At 41.7% G+C, this 13,671-nt stretch overlaps 1 protein-coding gene across 4 annotated transcripts in view; it reads right to left on the bottom strand.

Annotated features, from left to right (window-relative positions):
- Positions 1 to 13,671, bottom strand: part of SASH1 (SAM and SH3 domain containing 1) — a 281,660-nt gene that overhangs the window by 110,634 nt on the left and 157,355 nt on the right. For 2 of the 4 annotated variants that reach the window (XM_063667098.1, XM_054493512.2), the window contains exons 3-4: positions 1,273 to 1,323; positions 1,095 to 1,144 (exon numbers count right to left, since the gene is read on the bottom strand). In XM_063667098.1, the coding sequence (XP_063523168.1) occupies positions 1,095 to 1,144; positions 1,273 to 1,323 (101 nt within the window). The remainder of the gene's footprint in view (positions 1 to 1,094; positions 1,145 to 1,272; positions 1,324 to 13,671) is intronic. The other 2 variants (XM_063667099.1, XM_063667097.1) reach the window with 1 other exon arrangement.

Raw genomic sequence — 13,671 nt, 5'->3', positions numbered from 1 at the left:
AAGGCAAGCAAAACAAAAAAAGTTGATGGGACGTGCACAGTTATCTTCTCACCCTGAGTGGGCAGTGGCCTTTGTTTGCTATGGCACATCACCCACAACGTTCCTCAGACCAGAACAAAACCCACAAAGCCTCTTAAGTTTAGAATTATAGCTTTCTGGCAAAGCAGCCCTCCTCCCAGAACCGCCTGTGCCAGCAGCACACACACGTGGATGGATTAGGCAAAGCTGTGCTCTAAAGCACACACACGCTCTCCCCAACGTGTGCTTTGCATTCCAGAAATACTTGATGCCTAAACCACTTCTATGCCTCCCTTGGCATGAACGTACAAGTGGCTCCGTGCCAAAGGAAGCGTCTGTTTAGAGATGTGGACTTTCTTTAAATTTTTTTACCATGAAAGATCACAAATAGAACATTCTAGTATAATGATGATGCAATAAAGTAGAAAAAGAAAAGGTTTTAGAAAAAAGATTCTCTTGTTTTTGTCTTATTTATGTTGCCTAAAAGAAATACTGAAAATATAACATGAAACATAAAATTAGCTTCCATGAGAGCAGAAATTACAGGGTCCAAGTTGGGTCAAGGAAGCAAAAATATTACCTTTAACAGGAAACGCTAGGGATCATTTGCCATTTTTTTACACACAGATTCACTGTTGTTTTAAGGTCACCTACCAAAATGAGGTGCAGAAGACGGGTTTTTAATCATTGGTTTATTCTGGAATATAGTATATTTTATATTTGTATCTTGCTTCTTGATAACTTTCATCCTATATTAAAAATTAATGTAAAAGATGAAAATCCATCTTGGTTAATGCACCTATCCTTTCCCTTTCTATTTCCGGAGATTTATTTAGGGTTTATTCACAATAAGTGTAAAATCAGTAACTCTTCACAAAATCCTTAGACATCACCAACTGCATTACAAAACACACTCTTAGCCACCTAGATACACACACATGCATGTAACATGTTAAGGAAAATGACATCAAACTCCATAGTACATACGCACACGATCGCCTGTTTGATTTCCGTCAGCATGGACCTAAAAGACACCTTCTTGGAAAGTGGTCCTGGACAGAGGGAGAAAGACTTACTTTCTTTCCACTTCTGGTGTTGACACGGCGCTACAGAAGCCAAGCGACTCCTACGAGAGAAGATTCGTATAGTCAGTGTGGTCAGAGCAGCAGGCTTCATCTGATTTGTATAGAGTGTCACTTAAAAAAAAAAAAAAAGGCAGAAGCAAAACTAGATGATTAAAGTCATTGTGCTTACTTCGATCTGGGACCGCAGCTGAAGTGACGTGGGGCTAGCATCGGGTTTCTCCTAAAACAGAACAGATGCCGGTTTAACGGGACTTCCAAACATGTCACACGCGAGAAAGACAAATAGACATGTAAGAAGAGAGGGGAGGATTCGGGAAAGGTTAGGGTATAGAGTGGGAGGAGATGGCAGAGATAAACAGATTTTCTGGGAAAACTAAAATACTTTTAAAATGAGAGCTCTGGCCCCCTAAGATTGAACTATTTTCCAAACTTTGTTGCCAGACTCTGCTGACAATTTCATTGCAGAAGAAAAAAAGCACAATTTCAGTCAAGGGGACTGACAGTTCATGGTGAAATAATTCTGTGGATATACTTAGTTGGTCACTAAGACACTGAATTTACTGCAACCCATTTGAGTTTAGCTGTTTTCCAATGACACTAGAGTTCCAATCCAATTTTTTTTTTTTTTTTTTTGAGACAGAGTCTAGCTCTGTCACCAGGCTGGAGTGCAGTGGCATGACCTCGGCTCACTGCAACCTCCGCCTTCTGGGTTCAAGTGATTCTCCTGCGTCAGCCTCCCAAGTAGCTGGGATTACAGGCATGCGCCACCACGCCCAGCTGATTTTTGTATTTTTAGTAGAGATGGGATTTCACTACGTTGGCCAGGGTGGTCTCGATCTCTTGACCTCGTGATCCGCCCGCCTCGGCTTCCCAAAGTGCTGGGATTACAGGCATGAGCCACTGCGCCCAGCCCCAATCCAATTTTAAAGTTCTAAATGTATTCAGAGTACTTAATAGCTTAGGAGAAGTTGCTAATGTCTTTAGGAAGTTGGGAAGCTAACTGAATGTTATCTTGCAGCCTTAAAAATCACTATACTTCCCTAACACAAATGAACTGACCTATCTGGAAATTTAAAAACAAACACTCTCGGTATCGAGTTGATAAATGAAATATAAATACTTGATATTAAGAAGGCACTGAAATATCATTAAATTGTCAGAGGCAGAAGAATCAAAGAACATTACAGATAAAACCATATAGTATAACACCCTCATTTCATAGTTCAGGGAGGCTGTATCTCCTTTGAAAGTAAAAGAAAATGAAGAATATTTAGATAAACAAATTACCTGTGATAAAAATAAATTATGTAAATTATGCATTTTCACATGCATCTAATTGTTCAATTGCCCTCTTCATCATGAACACAATTATAAAACTACATCAATACCGAAAAACTTTTGTTGAAGTATAAAAGTAGCAATAAAGTATTAAAATAAGTATAACTCAGGGCAAAGTTATACTTTTAAATAAGGAACAGGAATCCAGTACGAATATAGAGTATCAGAATGAATGCACTTTCATGCAGGATTGTGGGGGAGTGTTCTGGAAATCTGTTGCTCAGCAATGAGCATGTGGCTGACAACACTGCACCGCACACTTGGGGAAGCTGTTGGGAGTGTGAATTTTATGTTATGTGGTTTTTTTGTTTGTTTTGTTTTGTTTTGTTTTGTTTTTTGCCACAATGAAAAAAAAAGAATGTGCTGGGATGAGTACATCTGAGAATGGGATGACTGTAGACAAGCGGCCACAAGGAGAAATGGGTTTTAATGGACAAGAATTTAATGAACTGGCAACTCACTCATCCCCTAATCTCAGGCCCTTGTTTGTTATAAAAAGTTATCACAGTGGCGTAAAAGCTCCATAGAACTCTCATTAACATCCTCCTGGTTTTTATTGCTGCCGTTGTTCATGAGAGACATATTTCTGTACCAAACTTGATACACCATTTTACCAAACAGTATATGGACAATGTTTTGAGTTACATATTCCAAGCGTGAATGGTAGGATGTCAGGCTCAGGTGCAGTTAACAAAGGGGATATATACTTTTGGACATTTCTGGTGCTCACAGACCAATCACAATTTCCCAGGAGCTAACCTTTCAGCCTCACATAGAGAAATTTACAAACTTAAATAGCAGGAGGTAAGCAAAAGTATCATTTGCAATTTTTTAATCCCAAATCTTCCTTCCTATTCAGGAGTTGGTACAGAGAACTCAGAGTGATGATGAAACTAAACTGTTAGTTCCTCTGAAATTTTCTCTGAAATTGCCCCTTTAACGCCCAATTGCAGCCCATGACTTTCTATAACCATCAGCAAAAGTGACTGGTTCAATTCACCTCCCCTCCTCCATTTTTACCTTTTCTTCAAGCTCTAAGTTTCTACCTCACTAGTAATAGTAATAGTCATGCTAGGAAATGATCTTCTTTTGTTATATCTGTTTATCTGCATTTTTTGAATAGATTTTATTTGCTAAGTGCATCATTTGCCATGTCATATCACAAATGTAACATATATGGTACATTATGCAAAATGTACCTGTCCCTGCACACAAAGTAGTTGCTTATTAACAACCATATTAAATGTTTGATGATAAGGAAGGAAAATTTTAATCATTTCATCTTAGCATGTTCGTTACTTATAATAGGCATTTGATTCTTTTAGCTATTTAAAGAAAATTTTTTTTTTTTTTAAAGAAATAGGGTCTTGCTCTGTTACCCACACTGGAGTGTAGTGGCTATTCACGGGCGTGATCATCACGCAATGCCGTCTTGTGCCCAGAGCTCAAGCCATTCCTCAGCCTCCCAAGTACCTAGAACTATAGTTCATGATCACGCCCAGCTTGTTTAGCTACTTTTCAGAAAATTGATTGGGGCTATAGTTTGACACATAGTGTTAAAATCATGGAGACAGGTAACGTTTTCATGCAGAACGTTTGTTTTATCAAGGGCAGCTTACTGATGTTGAGCAGGAGATCTTGTATAGTGATATTTCTAGTGACTTGTTTTTTTTAAGACCAAGCAAGAGAATAATTTTTTCAGGATGTCTTATTAATTTTATCCCCCAAGGATAAGAGATTACAGTCATCATTTAGACGCATGTCTTACAGCAAACACATTCTAAAGTAAAAATATTGCACAACTGAGGAGAAGCTTGTAAAGTTATCCACTAAGTTAAGGACCTATAAATGCTTGGAGAGAGAAAAATGGAATAAACTATTGGCAAAATTCCATTATTATAACACTTATGAGTGTCACATGATGTCAATGACAAAAGAGCAGAAGAGTAATTACTATAATGTGCCATGTGTTATGCACCTGACTGCTCAGCCACGATCCCTTTATTCAGAGAATAGCTGATGGTTTACACTACAGCTCCTGATCTGGATGTCATAATGTAGACAGAAATAGTAAACATTGTGAACCTCATCAAAACAATCATTGAGTATATGTGTAAATATGTATCACTTTTGGGCATGTTGTACACTGAGAAATAAGACCCTTCTCTCCTCCCCTAACATACGCCGACTGCCTCATTTACTACTGCCGTGTAACAAATCATCCCAAATGTAGTGGCATAAACCAACAAGCATCTTATGATGTTCACAGGTTCTGTGAATAGGAATTCAGAAAGGCAATAGCAGAAAAGGCTTGCTCTGCTCCACAGTGTTTGGAGCCTCAGCTGGGAACATGCAAAAGCTGGGGATGACTTGATGGGTGGGCTGTAATCACTGGAAAGCTTGCTCACTCCCATGTCTGGAAGCTGATGCTAGGGCTGCATGGGTTGCTGAGGCTTCCTCACAGCAGGATGCTGGGTTGCAAGAGTAAGCATATGGAGAAAGGCAGGCAGCAGCTGTATTGCCGCTTTGGTTTTGGGGTTTTTTTTATTTTTATTTTTATTTTTGAGACAAGGTCTCATTCTGTTGCCCAGGCTGGAATTCAGTGGCGAGATCATGGCTCACTGCAGCCTTGACCTTCCAGGCTCAAAGGATCCTTCCACCTCAGCCTCCCAGGTAGCTGGGAGGCACATGCCTCTAGGTGGCACATGCCACCATGCCCGGCTACTTTTTTTGTACTTTGTGTAGAGATGGGGTTTCACCATGTTGCCCAGGCTGGTCTCGAACTCCTGGGCTCAAGCAATCCGCCCACCTTGGCCTCCCAAAGTGCTGAGATTTGTATTGCTTCCTATAACAGCCTCCTGTGGTAAGATATCTGCCAGAGTCACCAGCCCTCCCGGGTTCACCGCCACCTCTCTCAGCTGGGGGAGTGCCAAAGCCACACCGTGAGAGCAACACTGGATGGCAGACATCGCTGTGGCCAGCTTTGGGAACTACAGTCCGCCGTGCTGACTGCCAAGGAAATGGGCCTGCTCATGAGTTTTCAAAATGAGGAATGGGGTGCAACCCCATGACAATATCTGGAAGGATTATCTTGTGGCTTTTACAACATTTACTCAAGTATATCTTGGCAATAGTCAGCCTGAATTATCACTTAAGGTCAAAATATTGCACTGTATTAGGCTGCAATGATCATGTCTCTCATTTCAAACCTATGATTATAGAAAATTTTAAATATACAAAAGTAAAGAGAAGAGGATAATAAACTCCCCAATTCCTACTACCCAGCTCCAACAATCAGCAGTTCAGAGTTGATTTTGTTTCCTCTATACCTTTACCCTTACTTCATGTTCATCTCATTTTACTTTGAAGAAAATCCCAGATATCAAATCATGAAATATCACCATTTCTAAGTTAAGAATTAGCTATCAGAGTTCCTTAACTGTTGCTCAATCTTGAGCACGTGGCTCAACCACCAAGAATTTTACTCCTTCCTGACACTGGAGGACTTTCTTTGGTCATAAGGAAAAATCATATTTATGAAATTTAGATACTCCATCTAAATGTTGCAAAGGGACGTGAAGAAATGCATTCTGAAGTTGAATGTCACTTTAGAGTTTATTAGAAAAGTATTCACTATTGTTTCCTAAGTGAAATATACTATCCTTTTTTTTTTTTTTTCTTTTGAGTCAGAGTCTGGCTCTGTCTCCCAGGCTGGAGTGCAATGGCGCGATCTTCAGCTCACTGCAACCTCCGCCTCCCAGGTTCAAGCGATCCTCCTGCCTCAGCCTCCCGAGTAGCTGGGATTACAGGTACCCACCACCATGCCCGGATAATTTTTGTATTTTTAGTAGAGATGGGGTTTTACCATATTGGCCACGCTGGTCTCTTGGCCAGACTGGTCTCCAACTCCCGACCTCGTGATCCATCCACTTCGGCCTCCCAAAGTGCTAGGATTACAGGCATGAGCCAACACACCTGGCAATGCTTTTAATATTTTTTTCTTATTTCCTCTCCCCTCCAATAGAGACAAGTCTCATTATGTTGGCCAGGCTGATCTTGAACTCCTGGCCTCAAGCAATCCTTCCACCTCAGCCTCTAAAAGTGCTGGGATTACAGGCATGAGCCACAGCACCTGGCTACATCCTTTAAAATTTCCGAATATGATATGCTCATAAACTTTGCTTGGAAAAAGCATATTCTAAGCAGAATTTAATGAGAAGTTACTCCTCAGAATGACCTGGGAGAGCCACACAACACTGGTGGCTGAACTTGAACCTTAAGTTAGGGCATTATAACTTAGTTTGAAATGTTTTAAATACTTTTAAAAAAGAAAGTGAATTGTGAATTTTTTCTGTGGCTGGTGAGGTGAGAAGACTTTGAAATTTGACCTATAGATTGAATTGTTCATCATTAAGTCACATATGGATACTTTAGTTAAGAATGACAAATCTCATTAACATTACAAACTCTTAAAGAAACCCTCCCAAGTTAAGTGTAACAGTGAAAACTAAACACAAATATAAATATATCCCAACATGAACGCATGCATGTTTGTTCATATATGAATGTGTGCACACAGAGGAAAAAAAAAACACTGAGAGTATATCTCACTGAATTTTTTTACAAGCATGTAATCTTGCATTACTTTTTTCTAAAGATGAAAGATTAGCTTAAAAATACGATCTCCAGGCCGTGAGCGGTGGCTCACGCCCGTAATCCCAGCACTTTGGGAGGCTGAGGCGGGCAGATCAGGAGGTTAGGAGATTGAGACCATCCTGGCTAACACGGTGAAACCCCGTCTCTACTAAAAATACAAAAAATTAGCCCAGCGTGGTGGCAGGCACCTGTAGTCCCAGCTACTCAGGAGGCTGAGGGAGGAGAATGGCATGAACTCAGGAGGCAGAGCTTGCAGTGAGCCAAGATTGCACCACTGCACTCCAGCCTGGGGGGGCAGTGCAAGGCTCCATCTCAAAAAAAAAAAAAAAAAAATCTCCAGTTCCCCTATGTTTTTAAATTATCTACATATGTATGTCTATAAACGCAGGAGAAAATATCTAAAAGAATTCTACACGCCAATGGTTACTTCTCAATTTGTAACCTTTTTCAATTACTTTAATATATTTTTAAAACACAATAAAAGATGAATATAACGAATTCCTTTTGTAATAAAAAGTATACATATACAAATTATTCATATATTTTTTAAAACTTAATAAAAGTCCCCAAAGTTAACTTTGATAACAATTTAAGAATGACAAGTCTCACTAACATTACAAACTCTTAAAGAAACCCTCCCAAGTTAAGTGTAACAATTAAGTCCAACAATTAAGCTAAAAAGCTACCTAAGAAATGTTAAAACAGGCCGGGCATGGTGGCTCACCAGCACTTTGGGAAGCTGAGGCGGGCGGATCACAAGATCAGTAGTTCGAGACCAGCCTGGCCAACATACTGAAACCCTGTCTCTACTAAAAATACAAAAATAAGCCAGGTGTGAAGGCACGAACCTGTAGTCCCAGCTACTCAGGAGACTGAGGCATGAGAATGGCTTGAACTGGGAGGCAGGGGTTGCAGTGAGCAGAGATCACGCCACTGCACTCCAGCCTGGGCGACAAAGAGAGACTCCGTCTCAAAAAAAAAAGAAACAAAAGTATTAATACTTTATTTCTCTAGTTAGGTCATGGCTAGTATTAAAATATTTTCTTGATGTGTTAAAATTTGTATATTTTATTATTAATAGAGAAGGACCATGCTAAAACGATTTCATATTCATAGTTTGACTAAAAGAGGCTCCACTATAGTATGGTATAGTTAAAAAGAGAAATGAATCAGGTGATCAAAAATTTTACTGGGGAGAAAAACCTCAAACGCATTTATTGTCAGATTGGACAATTTGTAGAAAAAATAGTTCCGCTAACATTTATTGTATCTAATACAGAAGCTAAATAAATAAATCAATCCAACAACAAAAGCAAAACCCAAGTATTGCAAGATGAAATCAGTAGTTTGCCAAAACCAAAACCAAAACAAATGTGTACCTGTGTGTGCTTTCACCTGCTTGTGTATGTATACACACACACGTCTACAGCCACACTAAAAGGGACTAGGTCAAATACAAAACTAAGTCTCTGACCCTAAATGATGACATTCTGGCTTTAGGAGCTACGTCCCATTGTGCCAAATACCAGACTCAAAAACCCACCCAGGGCAGAATTAGATCCTGGAAAACAAATATCATGCCCTCATCCCCACTCCCACTTTGTCTCCACCTTCTTGTGGAAATCCACACGTTCCTCCTCCCTTAATGCTGCCCAGGCTCCAAGCCAAATGAACTTCACAGCTGGAAAAGCAGGAGGGACAAATCCCCCTTCTGTTCCAAAAATGGAGAGGAAGAATACCAGGCGCCCACCAGCTCAGCTCAGTGCCAAGTTCTCCTCCTCCACACTAGGTACAGGAAGGAGGAGGTGGAAAAAGCCAGAGGCGATCGGATGCTTAGCCATATGCAGCTAAAAGTAAAATGCCACATGCTACTACTGATGCATGCAATTAATGGAGGGACCCAAGCTCTGAACTGCTGTGGAAAGTTGCTGCCAGTCATGGATTTACATGGTTTTTATCACTTTACAAGAAGGCTGTAGAGCTGTGGTATCTCCCAGTTGGCAAACTATATCATATGTGTTCTTTACAGGAGAGATCCTTACCAAGTAACAGATAAACTAGATGAACAGAAACTTCCAGGTAAACTCTACTTAAAAATGTAAATATCGGCCAGGCGTGGGGGCTCACGCCTGTAATCCCAGCACTTTGGGAGGCTGAGGCAGGCAGATCACCCGAGGTCGGGAGTTTGAGACCAGCCTAACCAACATGGAGAAACCCCATCTCTACTAAAAACACAAAATTAGCCCAGCGTGGTGGCACAGGCCTGTAATCTCAGCTGCTTGGGAGGCTGAGGCATGAGAATCGCTTGAACCCATGAGGCAAACATTGCAGTGAGCCGAGATTGCGTCACTGCACTCCACCTGGGCAACAAGAGCGAAACTCAGTCTCAAAAAAAAAAAAAAATTATATTACCTTGTACACTATCTAGTCTTGGCTTTTATTTGGTTTCCCTGCTTATTACAAATGGGTCCACATGATCAGATTCAAGTAGGTTATTTCTCACCTTTTAAAGGAGGCCCCTTTCTCCATGTTTTAAACCTAAAAATACCATCACATCTTTATTTTTATTGAAAAATCAAAGAGACTCTAACTATTTGCAAAGTTCTGGGAGTCCAAGCCTTGACTCCATGACCTGCTGGCTGCTGTTTAACCTCTCAGTCCTGGCTGACCTGTCTCAGACGAACCAGCCGTCCCACTAGATGAGCTCCAGCAGTCAACACATGGACTAGTGCAGGGCGGTCAGGCACGTAGATCCCAGGGCAACCTGAAAGTCAACATTCTCACCTTTGCCAGGAAATCATTCCACTCTTGTCTGACTTCTCTATTCCAGTCAATTCACGGAACATGTGTCGATTTTACCAGGACTCAAAATTCAACATTGTCAGCCAGGCGTGATGGCTCATACCTATAATCCAGCACTTTGGGAGGTTGAGGTGGGTGGATCATCTGAGGTCATGAGTTTGAGACCAGCCTGGCCAACATGGTGAAACCCTGTCTCTACTAAAAATACAATAATTAGCCAGGCGTGGAAGCGGGCATCTGTAGTCCCAGCCACTAGGGAGACTAAGGCAGGAGAATGGCTTGAACCCGGGAGGAGGAGGTTGCAGTGAGCCGAGATCACGCCACTGCACCCCAGCCTGGGCGACAGAGTGACTCCATCTCAAAAAAAAAAAAAATCTATTGTCTTAGGAGTCTTCTCACTCCCCACTAAATCAGCTGCCCAAAGCTACTGCTTTTCTCTTCCCAAGGTTTCTTGCATCCATCCAGTGAATCCATTCCACTTGCAGTCCTTTGCCTCACAGCTACATGGGCTACCAGCATATGGTTGCATGGTAAGTACTGTCAGCTGGGAGACTGGAGTCCAGTTCTGCTCCCCGCTGTAGTGCAACCTTTAGAACCTGTTTTATTTTGTTTGGTTTGGTTTTTCCAATGGCAACAAAAGGCAAATGGACCACTTGATAATCTTTAGTGTCCTTTTTTCCTCTAAAAGGGCTATGATAAGTGGTGTCATGCCCCTCTAATCACTATTGTCAACTCCATCTTCTGGAAGTAGTACTCTGTGTCTCTGCTATTCAAAATGTGATTTGTGGACCATCTGCATCAGCATCACCTGGGAACCTGCTATACATCCAGTCATGGTCCCATCCCAGACCTCCTGAATCAAAACCTGCAATTTGCCAAAATTCCCCAGTGATGTGTACTGTTTGAGAAACTCACTGCTTCTGTGTCACTTCTCTCTTCCAAAATCTTTCATGGAGGCCGGCTGCAGTGGCTCAAGCCTGTAATCCTAACACTCTGGGAGGCCGAGGCGGGTGGATCGCTTGAGGTCAGGAGTTCGAGACCAGCCTGGCCAACAGGGTGAAACCTCATCTCTACTAAAAATACAAATATTAGCCGGGAATGGTGGCATGCGCCTATAATCCCAGCTACTTGGGAGGCCGAGGCAGGAGAATTGCTTGAACCCAGGAGGCGAAGGCTGCAGCGAGCTGAGATGGCGCCACTGCACTCCAGCCTGGGTGACAGAGCGAGACTCTGACTAAAACAAAACAAAACAAAACAAAGCAAAATCCACAAAATCTTTCATGGAAACACAATACTGACAGGATGAAGTCCACGTTTCAGAAGAAGAAGCCCCTTCACCAAATAGCCTGATCATAAACCCTCTTAGTGAACAGTTACCATGTCCTCTGCTCCCTGAGTGTAGACTGAGCCTGGTGTCTCGCTTCTGCTTATGCTACCTAGAATGTTTCTCCTTTCTATCCATCCAAATCCTACTCATCCTTTACCTCCAATTCCAATACGCTCTCCTATTTAACCTTCTCTGCCCACTTGTGCCTTAAATGATATCCCTGAGTATGGGCACACCAATGACTAGCCACATCACGTATTCATTAAATGTACCTATGGGTAGCAACTCTTCTCCTCACTTACTGGTTTTCCTCAACTAGACTGTAAATGGCCTTCCAATAAATTCCTGTTGAAATTCATTGTGTGCCGCCACAATCCATCAAAACCTATTTACTTAGCATTTACTATCTGCCAGGACATCCCCTTGAGAATGCTACTTTCTACAGCCTTGCACAGGCTCCCTGTACAAGGGAGTACTATTGGGAATCTATTGGGTTTTTTTGTTTGTTTTTGTTTTTTTTTTAAAGAGATGGGATCTTGCTCTGTCGCCCAGGCTGGAGTACAGTGGTGTGACCATAGCTCACTACAGCCTTGACCTGCTAAACTCAAGTGATCCTCCTTGCCTGAGGCTCCCAAGCAGCTGGGGCTGTGGGTATACACCACCACGCCTAATTTATTTTTTTTAGAGATGGAGTCTTGCTATGTTGGCCAGGCTGGTCTCAAACTCCTGGCCTCAAGCAAACCTCCCACCTCAGCCTCCCAAAGTGATGGGATTAGAAGTGTGAACAACTGTCCTAGGCCTGGTTTGTTTAAATTGGATCACTTTGCCAATAAGCCTGACTCTTTTTTCCTTCCTCTTTTTTTTTTTTTTTAAGAGACAGGGTCTTGCTCTGTCACCCAGGCCTAGGTTGGAGTGCAGTCATAGTTCACTGCAGCCTTGACCTCCCAGGCTCAAGCAATCCTCTTGCCTCAGCCTCCTGGATAGCTGGGACTACAGGTATGTGCTACCATGCCCAGCTTCCTTCTTTTAATTTGTGTTTGCAATTATAATGCATGGGACGTGTATTTTCATGTTTTTATTTAAGATTTACTTTTGGATTGCAGAGTTACACTAGGATGTAAAAATAATTCAACAAATATTTAAGATCTACTACTTAGATACATAAGAACTTAAAACAGAATGTTGTAATGTTTAATCACTTTTAGGTAAAAATCAGTAGTGGCCTGTCAGTTTCTTCATCCATACCTAACTCTTCAGCTTTTCATGTCTCATTTCACCCATATTGCTAGAGGTATAGCAGAAGATGTTAGTCATTGTTCTGGACCCCCATAAGCTCTTGGCCTGGTATAAGAAATCTTCTTCCGAGTGAAACTGACGGAAAAGTACTCTCATCCCATCATATCAAAGAAGAAAGGTTCTAAGGGGGAAATTTTTATTTCACAGCTGAAGAATTCTATTCCACTAACTGCAACCTTTAAGTCTCACCATAATTAAGGGATCAGTGAATTTCTGCAAGCTTTCATAAGAAAGAAACCTGAAGTGGCAATTTCCACCCAGCCATTAACGCTTTCTGTTAAAATAATTGAGTCTTTTGCTGTATTCGTTTATATTCTTTTTTTTTTTTGAGATAAAGTTTCACTCTTATAGCTCCGGCTGGAGTGCAGTGGCGCCATCTTAGCTCACTGCAACCTCCGCCTCTCAGGTTCAAGCAATTCTCCTGCCTCAGCCTCCCGAGTAGCTGGGATTACAGATGTGTACCACCACACCCGGCTAATTTTTGTATTTTTAGTAGAGACGGTTTCACCATGTTGGCCAGGCTGTCGCAAACTCTTAATCTCAAGTTAAGATCCGCCTGCCTCGGCCTCCCAAAGTGCTGGGATTACAGGCATGAGCCACCACACCCGGCCTGATGGTTTACATTCTGCAGTTATTAGTTACTTATTTATTTAGGCCTCACCACGTTCCAAAAAATGACTTAAGATGGCTAAGTAACTTAGTTCAGTGTTACATGATAAAAGTAAAAACCTAAAGAGCTAATTAATTTATATGATACAAATAGCAGAGGGAACAAGACTATAAAGTAGAGTAGGCCCAGGGATTCGGTTTGTTCATAAAAGGTGAGCCATGGGATGCTACAGTACAGACAGACCACTTGATCAGTTATGAGACGGATGTTACTATACTTTTATGTCTTAAGGTAGCCATAGGAAAATGGCTCTTTCTCCGAGTAAAAATTTCTCCTCTGGCTTCTGGCAGAGGTAACACACTATTATTCTGAAAGATACCACATGGAAAATTCCTGAAGAAGTCACCTTGCTCTGGAAATGCTTTCACACTGGGCAAAGCTGAATCAGGTCTGAGATCCCCGAGTGAAAGCGGAGGAGCATACCAAGGGGGCCTCCCTGAGGTCCACACTCCCGTACTCATTCGGAGGAGTCAAGAAGT

Source organism: Pongo pygmaeus, chromosome 5, assembly GCF_028885625.2.
Source record: "Pongo pygmaeus isolate AG05252 chromosome 5, NHGRI_mPonPyg2-v2.0_pri, whole genome shotgun sequence".
In the NCBI taxonomy this organism is placed as follows: Eukaryota; Metazoa; Chordata; class Mammalia; order Primates; family Hominidae; genus Pongo; species Pongo pygmaeus.
The sequence above is the reverse complement of the archived record's forward strand: the minus strand, read 5'-3'. Positions and strand labels throughout refer to the sequence as shown.